At 42.4% G+C, this 23,237-nt stretch overlaps 2 protein-coding genes, 1 long non-coding RNA gene and 1 other non-coding gene across 31 annotated transcripts in view; 1 reads left to right on the top strand and 3 right to left on the bottom strand.

The window, feature by feature from the left end:
* Nucleotides 1-293: 293 nt before the first annotated feature.
* On the bottom strand, nucleotides 294-4,153 carry Hax1 (HCLS1 associated protein X-1). Its single transcript, XM_027393306.2, has 7 exons — nucleotides 3,961-4,153; nucleotides 3,158-3,414; nucleotides 2,818-3,005; nucleotides 1,115-1,166; nucleotides 879-985; nucleotides 668-758; nucleotides 294-555 (listed from the first exon to the last, which is right to left on the bottom strand). The coding sequence occupies exons 1-7, from the start codon at nucleotides 4,011-4,013 to the stop codon at nucleotides 470-472; spliced, it is 834 nt and encodes a 277-aa protein (XP_027249107.1). The 5' UTR covers nucleotides 4,014-4,153; the 3' UTR covers nucleotides 294-469.
* A 56-nt stretch (nucleotides 4,154-4,209) lies between these two features.
* On the top strand, nucleotides 4,210-8,569 carry LOC103160038. The gene is made up of 3 exons (XR_003480675.2): nucleotides 4,210-5,018; nucleotides 5,651-5,763; nucleotides 6,533-8,569. It is a non-coding gene; the product is annotated as an uncharacterized LOC103160038 (long non-coding RNA).
* Ubap2l (ubiquitin associated protein 2 like) overlaps nucleotides 5,610-23,237 on the bottom strand; it is a 60,668-nt gene continuing 43,040 nt past the window's right edge. For 7 of the 28 annotated variants that reach the window (XM_027393286.2, XM_035451748.1, XM_035451745.1 and 4 more), the window contains 11 exons: nucleotides 22,959-23,031; nucleotides 21,284-21,479; nucleotides 21,112-21,200; nucleotides 17,766-17,819; nucleotides 15,572-15,653; nucleotides 14,941-15,158; nucleotides 14,115-14,220; nucleotides 9,075-9,142; nucleotides 7,719-7,916; nucleotides 7,253-7,303; nucleotides 5,879-6,412 (listed from right to left, as the gene is read on the bottom strand). In XM_027393286.2, coding sequence (XP_027249087.1) covers nucleotides 6,317-6,412; nucleotides 7,253-7,303; nucleotides 7,719-7,916; nucleotides 9,075-9,142; nucleotides 14,115-14,220; nucleotides 14,941-15,158; nucleotides 15,572-15,653; nucleotides 17,766-17,819; nucleotides 21,112-21,200; nucleotides 21,284-21,479; nucleotides 22,959-23,031 — 1,231 coding nt within the window. In that variant the 3' untranslated portion in view covers nucleotides 5,879-6,316. Of the gene's footprint in view, nucleotides 5,732-5,878; nucleotides 6,413-7,252; nucleotides 7,304-7,718; nucleotides 7,917-9,074; nucleotides 9,143-12,048; nucleotides 12,450-14,114; nucleotides 14,221-14,940; nucleotides 15,159-15,571; nucleotides 15,654-17,765; nucleotides 17,820-21,111; nucleotides 21,201-21,283; nucleotides 21,480-22,958; nucleotides 23,032-23,237 lie in introns of those variants that run through there. The other 21 variants (XM_027393292.2, XM_027393297.2, XM_027393293.2 and 18 more) reach the window with 8 other exon arrangements.
* Nucleotides 15,734-15,868, bottom strand: LOC113833145. Its single transcript, XR_003480698.1, has one exon. It is a non-coding gene; the product is annotated as a small nucleolar RNA SNORA58 (small nucleolar RNA).

Genomic DNA, 23,237 nt, shown 5'->3' with positions numbered 1-23,237 from the left:
CTTCTTGTACCTGTCATTTATTGTCTTGTTTTAGAAATGGGAAAATATTTAAAAAATAATAATGAAGGGCTGGAGAGATAGACAGACACCTCAGTGGGTAAAACTATCTGCTGTCAAGTCTGAGAACTTGAGTTGGAACCCACACTGTGGACAGAACTGACTCCTACATGTTGTCCTGACCTCTACGTGTGCATACCATCCCTGGTATACACACACAATATAAAGTTGTAAGCCAACATCTTTTGGAAGCCCTGGATGGGTCTGGAACCTTGACAAAAATCAAGACCAAGACCTTTAGCATAAATAAAGGCTTTATTGGTCAGGTTGGACGAATGACAGACTGGCAAAAGCTCAATTAATTGTTTCATACACTCAAGACCCTTAGGATGACACAAAAAGCTAAACTTATTGACAATGGGCAACAGGAAGGGAGTGGAAAGGACCTGAAGGCTCACAAAGGTTCACAAAGCTACCGGGACCGAAACCAACGTCCTAGGAACAAATCCAGGATGGAAAAGGGGTCATCCAGAGCTGAAGATCTTTCCGAGACTGGATCTAAGGAAGAAAGCCAAACACTGACAAACTGAACAAGACAGAGGGAAGTATCAATAGATAGGCATATCTGTCCCCAAGGAGGTCAGAGATGGCTGAGTCACTCCTAACTTACCACTTCTGGAACTGTCCTGTGCTTCCTGATGGGTCACTGTGGTCTCTCTCCGTCCCTCACTGTCTACCACAGTGCGGTGCTCCTCCACTACCTGCAAGAAGTCCCAACATACTTTTAAGGCTACTATGTTGAGTTTAGTGTTTTCTTACACAAGCCCCTCCCTCATTCCAGAGCATTCTCAGGCCAGTTTAACTCTTCTCTCTCAACTCACCCCATCTGGCTTAGTGATCTTGGTCACAGAGATGCTCTTGAAATAGGATTTGGGTTGGGGTTGAAGAAGTGGACCGAGACCTTCCTGGGAAACCTGGGAGTCAAGATCTGGAATGGCAGAGAGATAAAAGCCAGAAGACAGTGGAAGGAAGAAAACAGGACAAGTATGTGAGGAAGAAACTTCTGAGAGAACTTTAGGAGAATGACATGGTAAATGTGCCCTCCCTCTAGACTCACCATTGTCCTCTCTGGCTCTAGAATGGGGAGTCACAGGCCATATATCATCCAACTGTAGAAGAAGCCACACATAGTTGGTGAAAAGACACCTTCTGATCTGAAATCTGAAGGGTCAGAGACCCCAGACTCCTCCTAAGTTCCAAAACCCCAGAAACACTTCCATTCGGGCAGCTTATGTTCACACAGCTTCTGTAGTCGAATATGAACTTTTACCAAATAGGCTTCCTAAAATACTTTCCTGCATCTTCAAGACTGTTTTTTTTTTTCAAGACAGGGTTTCTTATCCTAGAACTCATTCTATAGACTAGGCTGGCCTCAAACTGACAGAAACTTGCCTGCCTCTACTTCCCTAGTGCTAGGATCAAAGGTGTGCACCACCTTGCCCTGCTCAAGATGCCCCCCCCCCACCTTGGTGTGTGTGTGTGTGTGTGTGTGTGTGTGTGTGTTCGTTCCAGGCAGGGTTTTTTTGTCTAGACAGGTTGGCCTTGAACTCAAGGAAATAAGTTTGCTTCTGCCTCAGGAGTGCTGGGATTAAAAGTGGGCAACACCATGCCCAGCCTCAAGACTACCCCTACCTTGAGACAAGGTTTCTCTGTGTAGCTTTGTAGACCAGGCTGGCCTGGGCTCACAGAGATTCGCCTGCCTCGGCCTCCCAAGTGCTGGGATTAAAGGCGTGTGCCACCACAGCCCAGCTCTCAAGACCCTTTCTTAATCAAGAATTGTAACTAGCAATTAAAAAAAGCAGAATATTTACATTTCCCTTTTGTATTCTATGCTCCTGTATTGCAAATGGAAAACAGAAACAAAGGGGCTAGAAAGACGGCCCATAGATTAAGAACACTTGCTTTTTCTGGGGATATCAAGCAGCTCAGAGCTCCACAGGATTCAACAATACCTCAACACTGCAGGCACTCATATGGTACACAAAAAACTCAGACACACATACGCAAAATAAATAATTTTTTGTTTTGTTTTGTTTTTTGAGACAGGGTTTCTCTGTGTAGCTTTGGAGCCTATCCTGGAACTTGCTCTATAGACCAGGCTGGCCTCGAACTCACAGAGATCTGCCTACCTCTGCCTCCCGAGTGCTGGGAATAAAGACATGCACCACCAACGCCCGGCTAAAATAAATAAATCTTAAGAACAACAAACAGCAACAAAAAACCAAACAAAGAAACTCAGGGCCAAGGGAGGCCAGCATGGTCTACATAGCAAGTTCCAGGACAGCTAAGGCCACAGAGAGATCTTGTCTCAAAATACATATATAAATAAAATAAAAAGAGAGGGCAGGGGGCACTATTGCAGAAAACCATAGTGTATAGATCCCAGCATGGTGGTTCTCAATCATTATAATTGGAGTTCCCGGGTATTCGATGCCCTCTCCTGACCTCTATGAGTACCAGGCACATGTGGAGCAAAAACATGCTCCACATGCACTGAAAAAAACAGTCCTACATAAGAAAAAATAAATAAACCTTAGGCTAGGTGTGCTGGCACATTTTAATCCTGATGCAGAGACAGGCAGATCTCTAAACCTGAGGCCAGTCTGGTCTACACAGTGAATCCCAAGTCTCAAAACAAAAAGCCCAACAAAGAAGAAAATCCAGACAAATGCACTAATTAGAGGGGCTAGAATTCTAACTCAACTCTAAGAAATTCCAGTAAGAGTTGTAGTTACTGCACTTCAGGTGCAGAGTACTCACCCTATGAAAAGGTCCCTGAGACCCCCAATCTGGAGCTGGTTTGGGGGATTCAGGTCTTGGATGACTCTCCATGACCCCCTCAAAGATCCTGGGTTGGTGACTGTCTGGGTACTTAAGCATTGAGTCCCGAAGCGTCTGCCCTTCCCGCGGTCTCTCACCAGGTGTTTCTGACCCATGACCTGGAAGTTCTGTAAAAAAGTTGGCTGGTGATACTAGGATAGGAAAGGGCTTAAAACACACAAAATCTTTTTGAAATCAGCTTTAGCATATCCCCAACTACTCTGCAAGGTCCGTATTTCGCTCCCTAACCCAATATTCTCCCTCAGGAGAATCTACACACCAGGAGAGTGGGAAGGCAAGGTCCAGGCCCCCATCTCACTGAAGATGCTATTGAAATCTCGTACTAGATCATCAAAGCCAAAGTTGTCGTGGAATCGCATGCCTTCTTCTGGGCTGAAGTTGAAACCGAATTCCTCCGGAGGCTGAGAACCATCAAACCTATAGCTCCCTCGACCCCACGTGCCTCTGTCTTCTTCCTCTTCGTCATCATCATCGTCATCATCTCGAGTCATCCCTCCGAAGAAGGGATCTCTGTGGCTGAGAGCAGAGGCAGATAAGCCACGAAGATTTCAGCACTGTCTAAGCAATAAAACCAACCCAAGGCCAGTAAAATGGGGACAAAAGGTTGGGGTCTAGGTAGCTGAAGAAAACACTGGAGAGCTCCCTTCCAAGTCAAAACAAAGCTCGTGGATCTATTAGGGTTTTGTATTGTCTCTAATTAGAGCCCATGACAACCCCCGCCCCCCACACCTCGCAAACGCCTCCCGTGGCTTGTCTTCAGTGTCTGACTGCGCACTCCTAATTGCCCCTTAAGGTCCCTCTCACTTGCTCATTCCCCAGGCCCCCATTGTCTTCTCCGCCCAGCTCCCTGTTGCATCACCCCACTCTGGAGAAAGGCACTGTTTCTCTCCTCTTCACACCGCTTTGGTTACTGTGGCGTGGTGAGTACTCAAGGTTGAGATTTCTATCCTCTCAGCAGGAGTTGAAGGGAGCGGGGAAGGAAGCTTTCCAAAAATACGGTGAAGGGGTCAAGCGTCCCCAAAGAACACCGCTTCCTCAGGTCCAGCCCAGAACTACGCTCACCTCCGAGGTCCACGAAAGCCGAAAAAGCCCCGGAAAAGGTCAAAGAAGCTCATTCCTGTAGGTGCCCTAGAAACTTTAAACTTCGGCAGGACATGAGAACCACTCGACTGCCAGCTTGCGCTACCCTGTCAGATACAGCCAGGGTTCAGCATTCGCTGCCGGAAAGCAAGTCTGCAACACGGCATTGTCGTAAAAAGGCCGAAACCCGGAGAAGGAAGAGGCGGGGCTGACGGCGCTCCTCCGACGCGAAGCTTCTTATACGCTACCTTTCAGTTTTGAGTGAGGGTGGGCTTACGGATCCCCGCTGTCCAAGATCACACCCCTTCTAGTGATTCTCTTTCCCGCCCATCTGCCAGTCCCCAAGGGGTGTTTCCGTTACTCTCTGGATGGTTCCAAGTTAGCCGCCAAAGGGAGCGGCCTGTCCCGAGCCCCGCCTGGACCCCGGCTCAGAAAACACCCCCACTTTGTTTGTTTCTAGACTGATGTGACGTCCAACACTACAGGTTGGGAAATGTTTTACTAAGCTCCTTCCAGGGCAATTTCCCTACTGCTGGATAAAGACATGAGGATGCTAGGAATCTCTTCAGCTACTAAGGAGTTAGTTCGGGCCATAAAAATTTATTTTAAACGTGTTTATTCGACACACGGTTTCTCTGCTGTCCTGGAACTCTATAGACTAGGCCTGCCTCGAACTCAAGAGATCCACCTGACTCTGCCTCCCAAATGCTGGGATTATAGGCCGTTGCTACCATGCCTAGCTACTCTTTTAAACTTTTAAAAAAACAGACTACAACCAACAAGGTAAGATTTATACTAGGCAGGGAAGAGTAACTACTGAAGCATCTTGGAAAAGAACAAAGACTCTATAGTTAGAATCAGTGGTGCAGGCTCAAGAGGCAGAGACCGGTGGATCTCAGTATGAAGCCAACCTGGTCTACACAACGAGTTCAATGCCAGCCTGAGCTACATGAGACCTGGACACACCCTCACTTCCCAAGCCATACTTGCAGTTTGGGAAGTCTGAAGCCGAACGAATCTCTTGAATCCTTGGCAATACGGTAAGTCTCAGGCTCTTCTAAAGAAAATAAAACTCCCCTTCCCATGTAATTGAGGTTCAAAACTTTTTACCACAATGCCCCACCACAGGTCTTGCTCTACATCATCCAACCCTTTCCCAGAAATTGGGCATTTCTAAGGCCACATAAAATAGGCAAAGCAGGGTATGGTGTTTGTTGAGAATCTTTAACCTCATCACCTAATAGGCAGAGGCAGGCAGACCTCTGAATTTGAGATCAGCTTGGTCTCCATACCAAGTTACAGGCCAGCCAGGGTCACACAATAAGACTGTCTCAAAAACAAAACTCAAGGAACAAAAACTACTGCAGTCTACTTCTATAAAGGGAAAGCCGCTTGAGCTTTAGTTCTGCCAGCCAACAGATAAAGTTGGCTTCAGACTTCAAAAATCCCTTAAAATCATGCTTATATTCCCAGTTCTTTTCCTTTTAAACATCCATATTCCTTCCCCCTTCACTTCCTGAAACTTGATGTAGTTGAGGCAGTTTCTAGAAGAAAAGTTTTGTAGTGGTTCTTTCCAGTCACAGGATATGAAAGAGAATCCCCCTTATGGGCAAAATATTAGCACATTAAGGTGAGAGTTCTTAAAGGGCAAAGATTTCACTTTATTCCACAGCCTTCGAGCCTGCTAGAAGAGGCCCAGTTGGTACGGTAATACTTATTCACCAAGCTGGTCATCGACGAGAGTGAGGATATCCTAGACGGAGCAAGAATGGGCAGAGGCTGAAGGTAGAGGTTTGTTTTTTTTCTCCTTTTTTTTTTATATATATATGTATATATATACAAGACACATTAATCCATTAAGTTTGAGGACACAGTACAAAAAAAAAACCACTTCAACTAATTCATATGACAATGCTGTTCATATTTATGACGCCATTTGTTTGTGTGTTGTTTGGTATTCCTAATAATAAAGGAGGAGACTTAGGGCTGTTGGGCTAATATATATTTGGGGGCGGGGGTTCACCTCCCCACCTCACCCATACACCACCAGGGTGAATAGGAAGAAGTGAAGGAAAGGCAGGGCCCACAGCAAAGTTTCATAATCTTGAATGCAAAGAGGAAAAGGGGGCGGGGAGAAAATACAAATCCTATAATACATACAACAGGGTGGGGTGGTATAGGAAAGGGACAGACATGAAGCTGAGGTGTGGGATGGGCCGCTGGGGGTGTGGAGCAGCGGAATCGCTCCACATTCTTTTCTCTCTTTGATGCTGTTTCCATAGTTTCCAGGCTGAGAAGCCCTCTCAGAAGATGGGACCGGGAGAAGAGGGTCAGGGCCTCAGTTGGCCCCCCAGCTGTAGCTGTTGTAGGCAGACTTGTTGGTCTGGGGCTTCTGCGGGATGGAGCTGGTCTGGCTACGTTGCCCGCTGCCCGTCTGCAGGGGAATGGGAGGGTTATGGGGAGGAAAAAGGTGTCTAGTTAGTGGGACCAATCTGTAACATCTTCAAGTGGAAATGTGTAAAATAGTTAATGCTCTCTCATTTCCTTTACTTAGAATCTACTGTGAAGTTTACTTTTCAAGCACAGAAAATTCGGTCTACATAGCCTCTTTTACAAGGCAGCATTTTTTTAAACCTTAAAATAGAGAAAAATGAAAAGTGGACAAGAAAACTTTGGATATAAGATGGTGAGTTGATTCTATTCCTGTTCAGTTGTCTTCCCCACTACCCACTGTCCTGGTCTAAAAAAAAAAAAAAAAAAAAAAAAAGCAACTATGAGAATTCTGGCCTTTTTGAAGTGAGTGATCACAGATGTTTACATTCTCACTCATCTCTGTGAATGCCTCAATATGGAAAGCTATCTTTGAGAGCAGGAAGTCGCCCAGCCACCTATGTTGGAGCTCTTAAGTGGTCTCTCTCTCTTTTTTTTAATACTACCCTTTAGATCCACCCACCACCACATATTAATTAATGTGAAACCAATTCAAAGAAAGCAGGAAAGACCTGAGGCATCAGGCTCCAGATGTTGCCCCAAGAATCTTTTCCATTGTGGTAACCAAATGTTGTCCAGAGTTGGGGAAGGGTAGAAAGATAAAGAGGGTGTTGAAGGGGGAAGGAAGAGAGAGGATGGGGAGGCCAGAGAGCTTAGCATAGTGTTTCTGTTCGTGTATCCCGATTTGTGATTGGGTAGGCTTTTCAAGTTATCTGAGGCTGTGGAGGTAAAATGGGGACTAAAAAGAAGTTGGTTCAAGCATATTATCATTCAGTTTCATTACCTGCTCCTCCTGCTGGCGCTGGCAACAGAGAATCATCTGCAAATATGGTAGCTGAGGCAGAACCAGGATATATGGAAAATAAAGGGACAAACTTTTGACAATAGAACTCCACCGTTAGAAGGGAAAGCTATAATGTCAGGGAAGGGAGAAGGCTGGGAGAGGTTAAAAGGGAAGGTGTGACCCAGGTCTGACAGGATGAGGACAACTGTGCCTCGGGAGGTGGAGGAGAAAGGTACCAAAGGAACTGGGCAAAAGGGTTTCAATCTGGCCCATTCTCTCATGTTTCCTTTGCTAACTGCTCATGTTATGTGCGCTTGTGTCTGTATGTGCTGTGTGCCCCTGGCTGGCACTGGTGAGGGCTGGGTGAAGGTGGTGGGAAGGAAGGTTAAGAAAAGGAAAAGGGAGGCAGTTTTAAGGGATAGGAAGGAAGAGGAAGGGAAAGGAGAGAGGGGGGAAGGGCTATTACCTGGCCATCCTGCTGCAGGTGATGATGAAGGATCTGAGAATGTGGCTGCTGATGGGGGGTCAGAATATGCATAAAGGGGGCAGGTGGGTAGGCAGCAGCTGTGGCTGGATTGATGGGCCCTCCACTTCCTAGGGCTGAAGGCAAGTTGAAGGAGGCAGCAGGAGTACCGGAATGAAACCCTTGTTTCTCAAAGGACTGCTATTCCAGGAGAACAGGAGGACAAAGAGGAGGACAAAGAGTAAAAGGATCATCAGAAGAATCTTAGGACTCTCTGAGCCCAAATACCCCTATGCTCAGAAAGCAACATGGTCAGAAACAATAGCACACACCTCAAGTCACATTCAAAAGTCTTTGTTCCTAGCTCTGCCTTCTCAGAGCTCCACTATCCTAGGCAAATTAACCACTCAGCCTCAGTTTCCTCATAAGTTAAAGAGAGAAGTCAGGTGGTGGTGCATGCCTTTAATCCCAGTACTTAGAAGGTAGAGGCAGGAGATCTTTTTGAGTTTGAGGTCAGCCTGCTCTACAGAAGGAGTTCCAGGACAGCTCGATTACATAACTAAACCCTGTCTCAAAAAAACTAAACAAAAAAACAACCCAAAACAAAAGATACTGCTGACCTCTTGTTAAAACCACCAAGCAGCAAGATGACTGTCAAAGCATCCCATAAAATCTTACTTTGGTCAGGAGTGATGGTGCACACCTTTTAATCCCAATTACTTGGGAAGCAGGAGTTTGAGACTAGCCTAGTCTACACAGTGAGTTCCAGGTTAGCCAGGAATACATAATGAAACCCTTCCTCAAAATAAATAAAATTGTATATTTCATGTGAATACAGGAAAATTTGCTCACTAGTCTGGCCATTCCTGCCTCTGTGGTTTAGCATAAATTAAAACTCCTTAGATATTCAGAAGAAATGAATAAACAATGAGATATTTTGTGTATGGAAGGTGCTGGGACATAAAAATGACAACAGACATACCTATAGATAACTCAGTAACAAATAACCTCACTTCATTTCCACTCTTGGTTATGGACTTACAAGAAACAAAATTAGATTCCTTCCATTTCCATGTTTACTCTCTTGCTATGTTATAAAAATGGTAGTAAGTGGGTAGGTCAAGGGGCCAAGACCATTGCACAGTAAATGACATCACATGACAATTTACCACACTTGACCGTCCTATGATATTTCTCATTTTTTTCCCCCTCAGAGAGCTAAATTTAAGTCCTAGAGAAACTGAAGCCTAAAGACAATTCATTTAGAAAAGTAGGATGGGTTTCTGACACCTCCCGAGGGTTGTTCTAACTGCAACTCCACCTCATCTCTTTCTACTTTTATCTGGACCAGGCACCTACCTGGGTTTTGGAGTACACAGAACCCGAGATATCTGGCACGCCCGTGTTACTGGAGGTGACTGATACACCTAGGGGAGGAGGAAACAGAGAGAATTAGCTCTGTCTGTTATCAGCCTAGTTTCTGTTCCTAGGACAACGTGATGTCTGCAGCCTTTCTAGCTATGGCACTGCAAAGGAATTTTGGTATGTTTTCTTCCACCTTTAAGTCAATTCTGAGATGTCAGAATCTATGACATGAATGCAGCCTTAGAGTTCTTTTGCCCTTTCTAGATATTATGTGTAGAATACATGTGTGAGCTTCTTTTTGAGGGGAGCAAGTGGAATATGAACAAAATCTCAGTAGCATATGATTTCAAAGCAGGGTATTATGAATTAAATGCATTGTGAACCAGTCTACCCAAACTCCACAGTTTTGCCTTTTAAGACATGGATAATCTGGCCTTTTCTATTCTACAAGACACTTGGGGGCTCAAAATGCTTAATACCACATTATTAAGTATTAGGAACAGTCTAATGGAGTCCTCAGAGAGCTTATTCTCAGAGCCTTGGTTCACTTAGCCTCACTTCTCTGATGGAAAGAATTCTAGGCTTATATCCTTGTGATTTAAAGGGCTGGTACAAGATGAAGTTCTAGCTCTATAATTTTCGTGATGTGGGGAAGGGGAAGGACACAGTAAGGAGTAATCTTTTAACATATATGGAATATAAAAGCAATGTCCACAAAATAAGAGCTTTAACCCATACCTAACTCCTGTTTCCTATTGAAAAGTTCCCTACCACCAGTTTTAGTCTGTAGTTGTATAATCCATTTTAATTTCTCAAACTAAAATAAAAATACCACTACACTCTTCCTTTCTGAGGGTATTGGTCAGTGAATCAAGAAGACAGGAAAAGCCATGGGATAATCTAGCATCTCACTAGAGACATTTTAAATAAAAATGTAAAAAATAAGTTAATTTAATTCACATTTTTAAAAAAAGACATTATTAGTTCCTGTAAAGATAAAAAGGAAAACTACATTTCTGTGCTTTTAGATTCTTGTCTTCAGAGGTACAGTGTTTTGTTTCAGGAGCATGCTGATGGTGCTTTGTTTTGCCTTTTTTTTTAAAGAGGTGATATACTGAGAAAAATCACAAGGAGTCTTCCATTCACTCACAATTCAATAACAGTCTCTATACAAATTCCAGAACTCAAATTCTCCTAACCAATGTCTAAAACAAAGGCAGCCTTTGGGAGTTCACAATCTTCCAATAGAATTGGTTTTAAGGGTAAAAGATTTAGTCAGTGATTAAGTGTTTTTTTTTTTTTTGTTGTTGTTGTTTTGTAAAGCCAGCACAAGGACCAGGGTTTGATCTCTAGCATCAAGGGAAAAAATTAACTGTTAAAGCCTACCACATCCCAAGTCCAGAGAGTGCCCTTCAAAAGGAACAAATACAATTCTAGGGGAAGGAAAAGCCGAACCACAGAAACAAAGCAAGGAAAAACTACTGCCCCATCTCCAAAGCCTTAACTGCATACTTGGAAGGCAGAGGAAACAAAGGGAATACATCAAACTCTTCTGGAGGTAGCAGAGATTAACCTTCTTTCTCTTTTTAGATCCTATATGCCTGACAGAACAATGAGTAGCAGGCACAATTTTAAGTTCAGTTATGAAAAGGCCTAAAGCTAGTAAGGTTTGATGGGGAAGGCAGATGAGCCAGGATACAGAATTATTTTCAAGAAAAAAACTAAAGAGACAATGAGTCATCTTTAATAGATAAGTGCATACAGCTTACTTGGTTACCTTCTGCAAAGAGAAGTTAGGGTGTTTACACAGGGTGGGAGAAATTACTAACTAGATTCTAGCTGAGTGGTTGGGAGAAACTTAGTTCTAGCAAGCTCCTACCTTATTTTTATATTAGTTCAGGTTTTAAATTGTATAGAAGACAGAAATAGAGATGGCAAGAAAAAAAAAAGAATCCTGTATAGTGGCTATAATAGCTTCTATGTTAAGTATTAGAAACCATAAAAATTGGCAGACTTTAGTTCCCCTATTTTCACTAGTTACTCCAGAGATCCTCTAGACTAAAGTTTTGCTCTCCTTCCTATCACATATGTCCTGCCTACCTCAACATTCCAACAGTGATAAAAATCATTACAAAACAATGTAGGTGGTAGGCAGAAGAAACAAGAACCCATTTCTCTTACTTAGCATAATAGCAACTTGGAAAATTGGTTACATTCTATAGGACCAGAGTGGTAGGAACTACAAAAGGAAAGCTGAATATCTGGTTTCCAATTAAGCAAGGGTGGTGGTCTAATTGTTCAAATTTATGGTATACACCAATGGCTGATGGTATACTGGTTAGTGAGGACATGGAGATCAAATTTTCTACCAGGAGTCTGACCAAACATTTCTCACATATCTTTGGCTACATCCACAAGTAAAAAATGACTAATAATTCACAATCTCTGAAAAGCCATCAAAGGACCATTAACAATGTTTCAGGCTAGCAGTTTCCACAAAGCCCGAGTCATCAACTAACTAAGTGATCACTAATGACAAGATCAGATATTAATCAGCCAGTCAGACTTTGAGAACCAGATGTAGAAATTAAGCCTTGGACGATACTTCCCTAACAACAGCTTTGAACACCATCTCTTTTGCCTTTCACCATGATGTGACACTAACTTCTTGTCCTGTTCCCTCAGCCCATGTCAGAGGCAAAGGGATGATCTACATGAAAAAGTAAAGACATAAAAGCATGGGAAATCAGTTTTGTTGTTTTTTGTTTATTTATAATAACTTTACCAACCAATCAATAGGCTGGAAACAGGCTGTTTTCCCTCCCCCAACTTAAGAACCACTATACTGAAACACTAACAGCTCTTTGGCTATACTGGGGATTGACTGAAAAGACCACCCTCCACCCTTTATCCACAATACAGCATTGGCTCCTAGTGTCCAGAAAGACATGCACGGAAAGAACGCAGAGTTAGCTAAAGAAATACCACAGTTTATTGAAGACTACAAATATTTTTGTTACAAGTTGGAACTACATGCCTTCCAGAAATCAAAAGCAACAGCAGGTGTGTGCATTGATGCTTCGGAGGTGCTGCACCGCTCGAACTCGAAATGGGTAAGACAGGGTCAGACACATGGGGGAGAGGGAAATGGGAGGGGCAAATTCAAAAGCCCAGAAGGTATCCACCAACTCATTTCCCCAAGCCACGCAGGCCATGGCCTCAGCTCAGCAGGCTCTCCTCAGTGGTCTGGTTTCTGAAACAAGACTTCAGTGCAAATTTATACACACACACAAAACACAGCCCCCAGGCTTGGGCCAAATTAGCTCTCAGCCGTCCAGAAATGCTTGTAAGGGGGTGGATATTTTCTTCCTAAAAGGAATCAAATACATAAAAATAAATGAATTTAGAGGTTGATGAGGAACAGAATGAAAAGAGCCCTCTGTAAAGGGTTGGGAACTGGGGGTTCTCAAAAAGCTGCTATTGCAGATTTCTGAAATCTTAAGGTAGGTAAGAAGCTAAGAGTTTCAAAATCAGATTCCAACTCTCATCAATCACATAGCCTTTAAAGTATTTATAACTGGACCACTAAATACTTAAACCTAATGGTAAATTTGGGGAACGAAGCCACTCCAAAAAGCTTCTATTTCTCTACCCAAAGATTAGGCAAGGACTTGTACAATGAGAGGAGTAGTCATAAGGAATATGGGTATTAAATCTCAAAGGTTCCTCAAGATTTTTAAGATGTATATCATGACCCAATCTTAAAGGTTCAATCCTTCATCTATTAATATCTAAACGTATCTGTTGTCTTCTGTGCTCAGTTCTCCAATTACTGAAAAGCTTGGTTATTTACCCACCCAGAGCCCACAGAAGAAGAACACTTATTGGTTCCTCTAAATCCCATAAAACTATAATCAGGATGCAAGCTTTTAAAGATAACCCTCAAGTCCAACCCATTAGCAATGACAGCAACTACCTCCCCAGACTCACCTAAAAGTCATTAAAAAAATTACATGGAATTGTTTCCAGTTTTTTCCTGGACCAAGGTATGGTATACATACCTATTACCCTAGTATTCAGGACAGTGGCAAAGACTGCTACAAATTAGAGGCAAGCCTGAGCTACACAGAGACCTTGTTTCAAAAACAAAACAAGAAAACAAGTAAGACAGATGTGGAGGTGCACACCTTTTAGTCCCAGCACTCTGGAGGCAGAGGCAGACAAAAGACTGTGGATTCCAGGTCAACCTGTTCTAAATATTGAATTCCAGGACAGATAGGGCTACAAAGAGAGACCCTGTTTCAAAAGGACAAAAACAAAAGAACCCCAAATTTAAAACCCCATAAAGTAAAAAAGGAAAAAGAAAAAAGAAAAAACCTGCAAAAGCAAAATTTTCTCTTCATCTCCAGCCTCTAAAAGTAAAATGTCGATGTCAGTTAGTGAAGCAAGGGCTAGGCTACATGTGTCCATAAAATATCTACACCTCCTTTTCTGCCATTAGATAGCTGGCAGGCCTTTCCAAGACTAGCTATACAAATAAAGAAGAAATCTAAGGTTTCACATGTCACTCTAACTTGCAGTCAGTCGTGTCTAATCAGTTTTTCTACACATTGTAGGTCTTCTAGCTAGGGAATTAAAAAAGGGAAATCAAATCAAGTAACAAAATTAATGCTACAAACAAACTTAAGCCAAACCTATCTTAACACAGTTTGTCAGCTAGGAAAGAAAATCTACTGAGTGCTCTCCCACTCTCAGTGCACAGGACCATCTCCCCTAACATCTCAGTGAAATCCTGGGGCTCCTGCCCTGTTTCTCACCAAAACTCCGATTAGCCAACACATGCCCTTTGAGCATTCCCACTGGGAATAGTGGATACATGCCCTAGTACAAACTCTTTGTTGGTACTGTTCTTAGACTCCTAAGCCAGCCAAACAATGACAGTATGTGGAAAGTTAGCTTGCCCTCACTAACCCACTTTCAAATACCAAGTCTTTCTCCCATCCAGTAGTATCCCACACCAAAGCGCCTACGTACCAGTGTTGTATCCGTGAGACCCATATCCACTTGGCTGTTGGAAAGGGGTGGCCGAGGCATTCACACTGACATTCACACCATGCTGCTTGGAAGAGGTAGGAGCCACCTGAAGAACAAAAGGGATAGAAATGGAATGAAACAGCATCAGATAGCACCTGTCTTACTTGTCTTACTCCAAGGACATTTAGGCAGATATTCATCCTAAGGTAGGCTTGGCCACAGACTGAAGGGTGAATGGATGAGAAATGTCCTCCAAATGCTCCTGTATTTGAGTACTTAGTTCTCTTGTTGCTTGAGGAGGATACAGAACTTTAGGAGATAGAGTCTTACTGAAGGAAGAATATCAGTGGGATAGACAGGACTTCAAGGGTTTGTAGCCCTATCCCACTTTCCTGTCCTCTCTACTTCCTACTCCTGGAATGCCACCATTATGGACTCTTCCCTTCAAGTTGTTAGCCAAAAATTAACTTTACCTTCTGTGAGCTGCTTTTATTCATGGTATTTTAAAATAACAACAGAAAAGTAACTAACATATTAATGTTTTCAGAACTGACCTGAACAGTCAAGAAAGAGTAGTCTGTAGATTAACAAAGAAAGGAGGAGGCAGCAAAGATATATGTATCACAGTCCTCCTTTGACTAATTCTAATCAGGTAATCCTTGTTCCAATTAAAATCTCATATCTCTTCTTCCCAGGCCAAAAATAAGCCAAAGATACAAGTTGATCCTCATTTATTACTAAGTCCTTTAGCCTGGAAAGCAGCTAGGATGGTATCCAGAATTGGGACCCGTCACAACAAGGAGACCACAATCAGTCAGTTACTCACAGGGAATACAGCAGGCCCATACTGGAAGGTGCTGGGGAGGCCCGGGACCCCTGTGTAGTATGGCAGGCTGGTGTAACTGTAGCCAGGAGGCAGCGCCGGGTTCAGGAATGTCTGCTGCGTGGTGTGGTGAGTCTGCGTCTGGTTCTGTTGGGGTTGGGCCAAGGTTGTGGCTGGGGCTGGGGAGGAGGCATCCCCACGGCCGAACTTGGTGAGGTCACCTATGAAAAGAAGGGCCAGTTGCATACTCTAATGTGTAAAGAGGCTCCCAAAATGAAACCTCCTTATGTTCCTCTGCCAACTTGTTTCCTTTAATCTCCATCCCACTCTTCCTACACCTCAATTCCCCAAGGGCTTGAAGGACAAAGTTAAGGGAAGATAAGAAGACAATGATCTCTTATGCATAAACAAAAACCTAAGGACTAGCAAAGCAATTAGACTGCCAACGTACACAGGGTACACAGGACAGTTCAATAATACTTCCTGGGAAAAGGTGGAAACTAGCCAAAACAAACAAACAAAAACACCACACTTCCGCTAAAAATCTTAATTACAGAACCCTTCTTGCTTCTAATCACATTTCTACCTCTAATACCAACATTTCTCCCTGTATTCAGCTCTATTCCAGTCCTACCAGAATAAGGGTTGCTGGCCAGGCTACCATCCCTCCCAGTAAGTGGAGTGGTGGGTGTGGGAAACGGGATACTGTAGTAATCCTAGAACCAAAATAAAAGAGCAGAGATTAAATTCCACACATTCTCCAGCATGAAAACCACAAGATGAGAGGAAGCAGGAGAAATGTTTGAGTACTGTGATTTACCCAGGTACTGATTAAACAAGTTAATCCTCACATGAACACCAATTAATCTTGCATACACTGTCCCCCCTGACTGACCATGAGTAGAGTCAGACAAGGTCTACGGATATGCTTGTTGAAGTACACATCAAAGTCTAGAAGGACCGATAAGGTTTTTTTTTTTTTTTTTTTTTTTTTTTTTTTATCGTATATAGATCCTCCTAGCTAATTCCGAGAAAACATGTTTTTCTTCCTGCTAAAGTACTTAAGCTGAGTGTGGGGCCAGAGAAATTGGCTCAGTAGGTAAGAGTGCTTGCTACCTTGACCTCCAGCATCCATGTAAAAAGCCATGGGTATGATCATGAGTACGCCTGTAACACTAGAACAGAGGGTATGTGGGTGGGTGGGAACAGAAAGCAGGATACACTCAATATCATCCTCTGGCACCTGCATGCATATATACTCTTAAAAAGGTGGTGCATGGGAGGTAGAGGCAGGTGTATCTTTAGAGTTTGAGACCAGCCTAGTCTACATAGCAAGTTCTAGGCCAGCCAAGGATACATAGCCCTGGCTATATAGACTGAATGCTGGGTTTAAAGGCATGTGCCACCACTCAGCCCTCCTGTCTCAAAACAGCAACAAAAACTGCATGTGGTGGAGCTCCCTGTAATTCCTGCATTTGAAGATTTGAGAGGCTAAAGCAGGATAATCACCAAGACCAGACTGGAATACATGGCCTACACAGTGAGATTCTGTCTCAAAACAACAAAAGCTGGGCCTGTTGACACAGGCCTGAAATCTAACTACTTGGAGGCAAAAATCAAATCTCAGGTCTTCGGAAGTTCCGAAGGGAGTTCAACACCAGCTTGAGCTAATAGTGAAACTAAATACATTATTTGCCAAATAAGAGGCCCTAGATCATTCCATTATTTCCAATTACTCTTGTAAACTGTGTGGCTTAAATATGCCACTCTAGGGATTCTGGGAAATTCATTAGTAAAGAAGATAAAAAGAGGTGAAACAAAGAAAACAAAAGAAGAAAGGAGGATGGAAGGGAGAAAGGAGGAGGAGGAGGAGGTAGAGGAGGAGAAAGAGAAGAAGGAGGAGAAAGAAAGAAAAGAAAGAAACAACAAACCAAATAGGGAGGTTGAGTGTGGTGGTAAACAGCTTTAATTCCAGTACTCTGTATACACAGCTAGGACTACATAGAAGGACCCTGACTCAAAAAAAACAGCCAACGGGAGTGTACATTCGAGTAGTCATAGATACTTAGGAAATTGGGTACAGGAGAATACGAGGACCAGTAGTTTGGGGCTAGCCTGAAAAGCATGGCAAGATACACCCCAATTATTAAAATGAAAGAGTAGGAATACAGTCAGCAGTAGAGTACCTGCCTAGCACACATAAAGTCCTAGTGTCAATCCCAAGGGCCTCACACAATTGAAAAAAAAAAAAAAAAAGTAGAACAGGAAATTAATGTTGATAGGAAGTATGTTAACAGTTTTATTAGTCCATTTGAGATGTAGCTATGTAACATGTATTTTGATTCAATTCCCAGTATATATAGACATATATATGGTAAAGTATATGGGGGGGGGGGGAAGAGACTGAGAAAAAGCTAGGTTTGTGACAGTGACTGAACATCTGAGAATCCATACATCAATTCTGTTTGGCTTTAAAAAAAAAAAAAAAAAAAAGGAGCTAATGTAGCCCAAGCTGGCCTTGAACTCACTATATAGGTAACACATGTTTTGAACTCCTGGTCTTCCTGTCTCCACTTCTCACATGCTAGGATTACAAGCAAGAGCTACAATTGATTTTAATATTAATTTTAATGTTTTTGCTGGGCAGTGGTGGCACACACCTTTAATACCAGAAACAAGAAGGCAGAGATAGACAGATCTCTGTGAGTTTCAGGCCAATCTGACCTATAGAGCTAGTTCCAAGACAGCCAAGGATACACAGCGAAAACCAATGTTGAAAAAACAAAAAATTTAAAGTTATTTTACAAATTTCAATCCCACTTACTCACCAATGGAAATCTTGTCTGGAGCATCTGTAAATCATCATAACCATATACTTGTGGCTGCAAGACGAATATTTAACAACATTAATAGGAAGTAGTCATGACAATTCAAAATAACATTAATCCCCAGTGTTAGAACATGACATTTCCCTTAGTTCCCTTTAAGTGTAAAGTAATAAAATACAAAGAGATTAAGTGATTCATGAAAGGTCTTGAAGCCTCCCTTACACTACATAATATATATAAAGACTAGGCTGGCATTAGGACCAGTAAGGGAGAATGGGTAAACTCAAGTACATAAACAGTCCCTGTTGCAGACCTTAAAACCTGGAGTGAAATCTCTCCTAGATGGACCACATTTTATTGTTATTTCCCCATATTTCTAGGAAATGTTAAAAAGTATGCAATATGGGGAATAGAGGAATGGATCAACAGTTAAGGGCATTGGCTACTATTCCAGAGGACCCAGGTTTGATTTCTAGCACCCATCAATAACTCCAGATCCAGGGAATCCAATGCCCTTTTTCTATCCTGCACGAAGAACAAAGTACACACATAGCACACACATGCACGTACACAGAATATATATAGGTACATACATAAATACATACATACATATTTATTTTCTTCTTAAGTATACAATGAGGTGCTGGAGAGTGGCTCACTAATTAAGAATTCAGTTCCCAACACCAACATTACCATGAGTAACTCTAGTTACAAGGGACACAATGCTCTCTTCTGACTTCCACAGGAATCTACCTCCAAATAACCGACATCCACAAATGAAAGCAAAACATCCATACACCTTAAGTATACAGTGTAGGAGCTGGAGAGATGGCTCAGCAGTTAGGTGCTGGATGCCCTCCCGAGGGTTACAATGACAAATGATGAGAGCTGATGCCCCCTTCTGTCATGCAGGCATATGTGCAAACAGAGCACTCATACATAAAATACATGAATTTTTTATTTGTTTTTTGATAGGGATTCTCTGTGTAGCTTTGGAGCCTGTCCTGGAACTTGATCTGTAGACTAGGCTGGCCTCAAACTAAAAGATCTGCCTGTTTCTGCCTCCCAAGTACTGGGAATAAAAGTGTGCACCACCGCCCCCTGGCCTGTTTATCTTCTTTTGCACAAACTATGATTTATGACTTGCCACATACTTCAGGCTGTCCAATAATTCCTTATCTTCCTTCTACAGTCTCCCAAGTGCTAAGATAAGTGCCTATCAGAAAATAGCTGGTTTTCTACACTGAAACTATACAGCCAATTGCCACATCTCTTTCAAATAATTGTAACAGCTCTGGCTGTCGCGAAACTCGATTTGTAAACCAGGCTGGCCTCGACTCACAGAGATCACCTGCCTCTGCCTCCCGAATGCTGGGATTAAAGGTGTGTGCCACCACCACCCAACTAATAAATCTTTTTTTAAAAAAAGTACACATGTAAAAAAGATATTTAAAAAGGAAGGGGGAAGTGTTGGGAAGGGGAGTTTAAGAAGGAATGAGAAGGATAAAAGAACAGAAGGGTGTTGTGATCAAAATTTATTATACCCATGTATGAAATTTCCAACCAATAAAAGTTACTAAAACAAAAAAACAGCCAGGTCTGGAGGAACATGCCTTTAAACCCAACACTTAGGAAACAGAGACAGATCTCTAAGAGTTCCAGCCAACTACATAGTGAGACCATAACTCTATAAAGCTTAAGAGTACTATCTAGATATATATAATCTACTATCTAAACTTCTTCTCTAAGAGTTCCAGCCAACTACATAGTGAGACCATAACTCTATAAAGCTTAAGAGTACTATCTAGATATATATAATCTACTATCTAAACTTCTTCCCCAAGGTAGCTAAGTGGCTTTTTTTGATTTGTTGTTTTGAGATAGGGTCGCAATGGGTAGCGCTGGCTGGCTAGAACTCACAGAGATCCACTCGCCTCTTCCTCCCCAATGCTGGGCTTAAATGCATGTGTCATCACACCTGGCCTAAGAATAGGTGGTTTTCGTTTTTTTTTTTTTTTTTTTTTTTTTTTAATTATCTTGAGATAGGGTCTCACACTATGTAGCTCTGGCTGCTCTGGAACTAACTCTGTAGATCAAACTGGCCTTGAACTCACAGAGATTCACCTGCCTCTGCCTCCCAAGTGCTGGGATTAAAGGTGTGCATCAACACACATAGCAAAAACACGTGTTTTAAAATAGAATTTTTTATCTTAGTGGGTATTGGCTACCTGAAGGTGAAAGAAGATATACCAGATAAAAGATTACTATTGTAAGTCACTTATTTTCAGGTAGTTCTATTAAAATATTTTAATCTTTTAAAGTACTTAACGTATTCATTATTTTGTTTTTTGAGGCAGGGTTTCTCTACATACATCTGGCTGTCCCGGAACTGATTTTATACACCAGGCTGACCTCAAACACAGAGATTGGTCTGCCTCTGCCTCCTGAGTGCTGGGATTACAGGAGTCCACCACCACAGAGCTATAATTAATTCATTCAAAAAGGAAGAAAGAACAGCTGAGGGGGAGGGGGAGGGTGGAGGTGGGAGTGGTGGCACATGACTTAAATCCCAGCACTCAGGAGGCAGAGGCAGGCGGATCTCTGTGAGCTCAAAACCAGCCTGGTCTACAAGAGCTGGTTCCAGGACAGCCTCCAAACCCACAGAGAAAAACCCTGTCTTGAAACAAACAAACAAACAAACAAACAAACGGGAACCAATAGCATTATATGAAATAATATATACTACATATTCTGGCCTTTGACGCTCAAGATCCAGAAATCATATTTCATACTGAACAAATACCCAGCAAAGGGCCCTGTCTAAGTTTAGTCCTTCCTCTACAAAAACTATTACATTTGAGCCCAAGATAGGGACTGCTTTCCCAAAAGACTCAGGTTTGATTCCCACGCAGGTGCTTACAACTGTTTGTAACTCGAGTTCTAGAGAATCCAATGTTGGCCTCCATAGGCACCAGGCACAATATGGTGTTACAGACATACGTGTAAACAAAAAGCCCAGACACATAAAAGGAAACAAACATATTAACCCTGTTACTTTTTTTTGGTTGATGATATAGCCAAGCAGTTAAGGTGCCTGCCACCCCAACCATGCAAGCCTAACTTGAACCTGCATAATGGTGAAAAGGAGAAAACAGACTCCAGTTTCCTCTGATCCTAGCACAAACAAACATACACACCCACACCCACACACTAAAAACTTGTTTGCCTATATGTGGGTACCATTCATTTATTCTGCTTTAATTATTGTCTTCCATCTGAAGCCAGAGCTACAAAGAAAAGTTACACCATCCTTGATTTGTAGAGAAGATCCTTCAGTCCTACTTACCGGGTAGGCATGTAACAGCCCTGGAGCCATAATATATGGATTAGGCAACAATGGCGGGACTCCAGGAGGAAGGTTGGGCGGAGCTTTTCCTAAAACAGAAATTTTTCTGTTGTCATACAATTTATTATCTTCTCCATCCCAGAGGAAATGCCATCCGTGTATGCAAAGCTACCTGAAGTTGTAGCAACTGAGCTTCGAGTTGAGGCTGTGACAGTAGAGTTGCTGCCCAGGCTAAGGCCTAGACTACTGCCACTATTCAGACTGGAGGAGACACTGACCACTGGGGGAGGTGCAGAGACAGTGCTGGCCGTGGTAGAGAAAGTGCTGGAGGAAGAATGGAGATTCGCTTCACTCTCCACACTTGTGTGCTTCAAAGGGGAGCAGTGGAAGACAGAAGGAAACAACATTAGCAACAGGAAGGAAAGATAAGCAACCTATCTATAATCTTCTCATCAAATTTCCAATTAAAGACGGGCAGTGGTGGTGCACGCCTTTAATCTCAGCACTCGGGAGGCAGAGGCAGGTAGATCTCTGTGAGTTCGAGGGCAGCCTGGTCTACAGAGCAAGCTCCAGGACAGCCTCCCAAACCACAGAGAAACCCTGTCTCAAAAGGAGGAAAAAAAAAAAAATGCAATTAAAAAAGCCAACCCAGAATACCAGGATTCCCTATGCCAAGGCAAAAAGAAAACTCTAGCTACATTTCTAGCAATTGCGCACTGACCATCATCGTCCTGTTCAGAAAAACAGCAAAGTAGGTGGGGACACAAATTTCATAGGGACAAACATCTGTTAGTGAGGGGATAAAGCTTAGAATTAAAATGTGTATCAGTCTTCTTTTCCACACTTTGGTTCACAAGTTCAACCTGTAAAACTAAATGACTCACTAGAAGACAGTACCAGCTCTGACTTAAAACTGAAATTGTTTAATATTGGAGGCTCCTAAGAAAGCTTTAGCCCTCATACCTTTTTTTAGGCTCCTGTAAACTAAACACTGTTGCCTAAGTAATCCTATCTTAATTCCAAACAAAAAGAGTTACAACCGTAAAGTAATGACTTCTCATTTGACTACCACTGTGATAAAGATGACCTACTTCAAAAACTTATATTTAGCATTTCCCAGGCTAAGAACCATTTTACCAGTTAAAAGATAAGATTGTTGTGTTGTTTTACTGCTGGCTTTTTTTCCCTTTTACAGTTCTTAGGAATTTAACATGGGCCTTATGCATGTCGATGATGTATTCTACAATTGAACTTTACCTCCAAACCTTAAAAACAAACAAACAAACAAAAAAAGGACAGGGATTCTCTATGTAGCCCTGGCTATCCTGGACTCTCTCTGCAGACCAAGCTGGCCTTGATCCCAGGATCTGCCTGCCTCTGCCTCCTGAGTGCTGGGATTAAGGCGAGTGATACCACTGGCTGTGAGTATACCTCCATTTTAAAAACAGGTGTATGTTTTTCTGAACTTATCAGAAAGTTAAATGGAAAAAGCGCAGACTTTCAACTGTGTTCTACAAGTGCAGAACTTCTGGATTCTTTTGGCTTCTCAATATCCTTTTACTTTTTATCCTACAACCCCAGTTAAATTATGAAGAAAATCTCTTAAATTCCCTACCAGGTGAGCCAGATGTATTAAATGCAAGCCTATAATCCCAAAACTAGGGAGGCAAAGGGAAGGGAACTACCCATGAATTTGAGGCCAGTCAGGGCTACATAGTTAAGAACCCAACCAACCAACCAACCAACAAACAAAAAAACCCAAGAAACTACACAACTTCCTCTTGGAATAATCTGAGTTAGGAATTTAAGTCCACAAACTACACTTTCTCTCCAAGCATCATACTTACTAAAAGAGTGGATGTCGAAGTACGCCCAGAAGATGTTGATGAAGAAAGGGTATTCTGCTGTGTAGATAACGCACTATAATGGGGAAAAAGTCGCCATTAACATAATACTATGATTACCTGACCTGCAGCTCAAATTAAGAATCTCAGCACCCCCAAAAAGCAGAATACAGGAGCAAGACTGAGACCATATTAATACGTACAATGGCCAGTTTCCAAGGCTATGAACAATCATAGCAACAGCAGATGGTAAAAGCAGAAAGAAAGACTCCTTTGCCTATA

The sequence above is a fragment of the Cricetulus griseus genome (assembly GCF_003668045.3).
Source record: "Cricetulus griseus strain 17A/GY chromosome 1 unlocalized genomic scaffold, alternate assembly CriGri-PICRH-1.0 chr1_0, whole genome shotgun sequence".
NCBI lineage: Eukaryota > Metazoa > Chordata > Mammalia > Rodentia > Cricetidae > Cricetulus > Cricetulus griseus.
The sequence above is the reverse complement of the archived record's forward strand: the minus strand, read 5'-3'. Positions and strand labels throughout refer to the sequence as shown.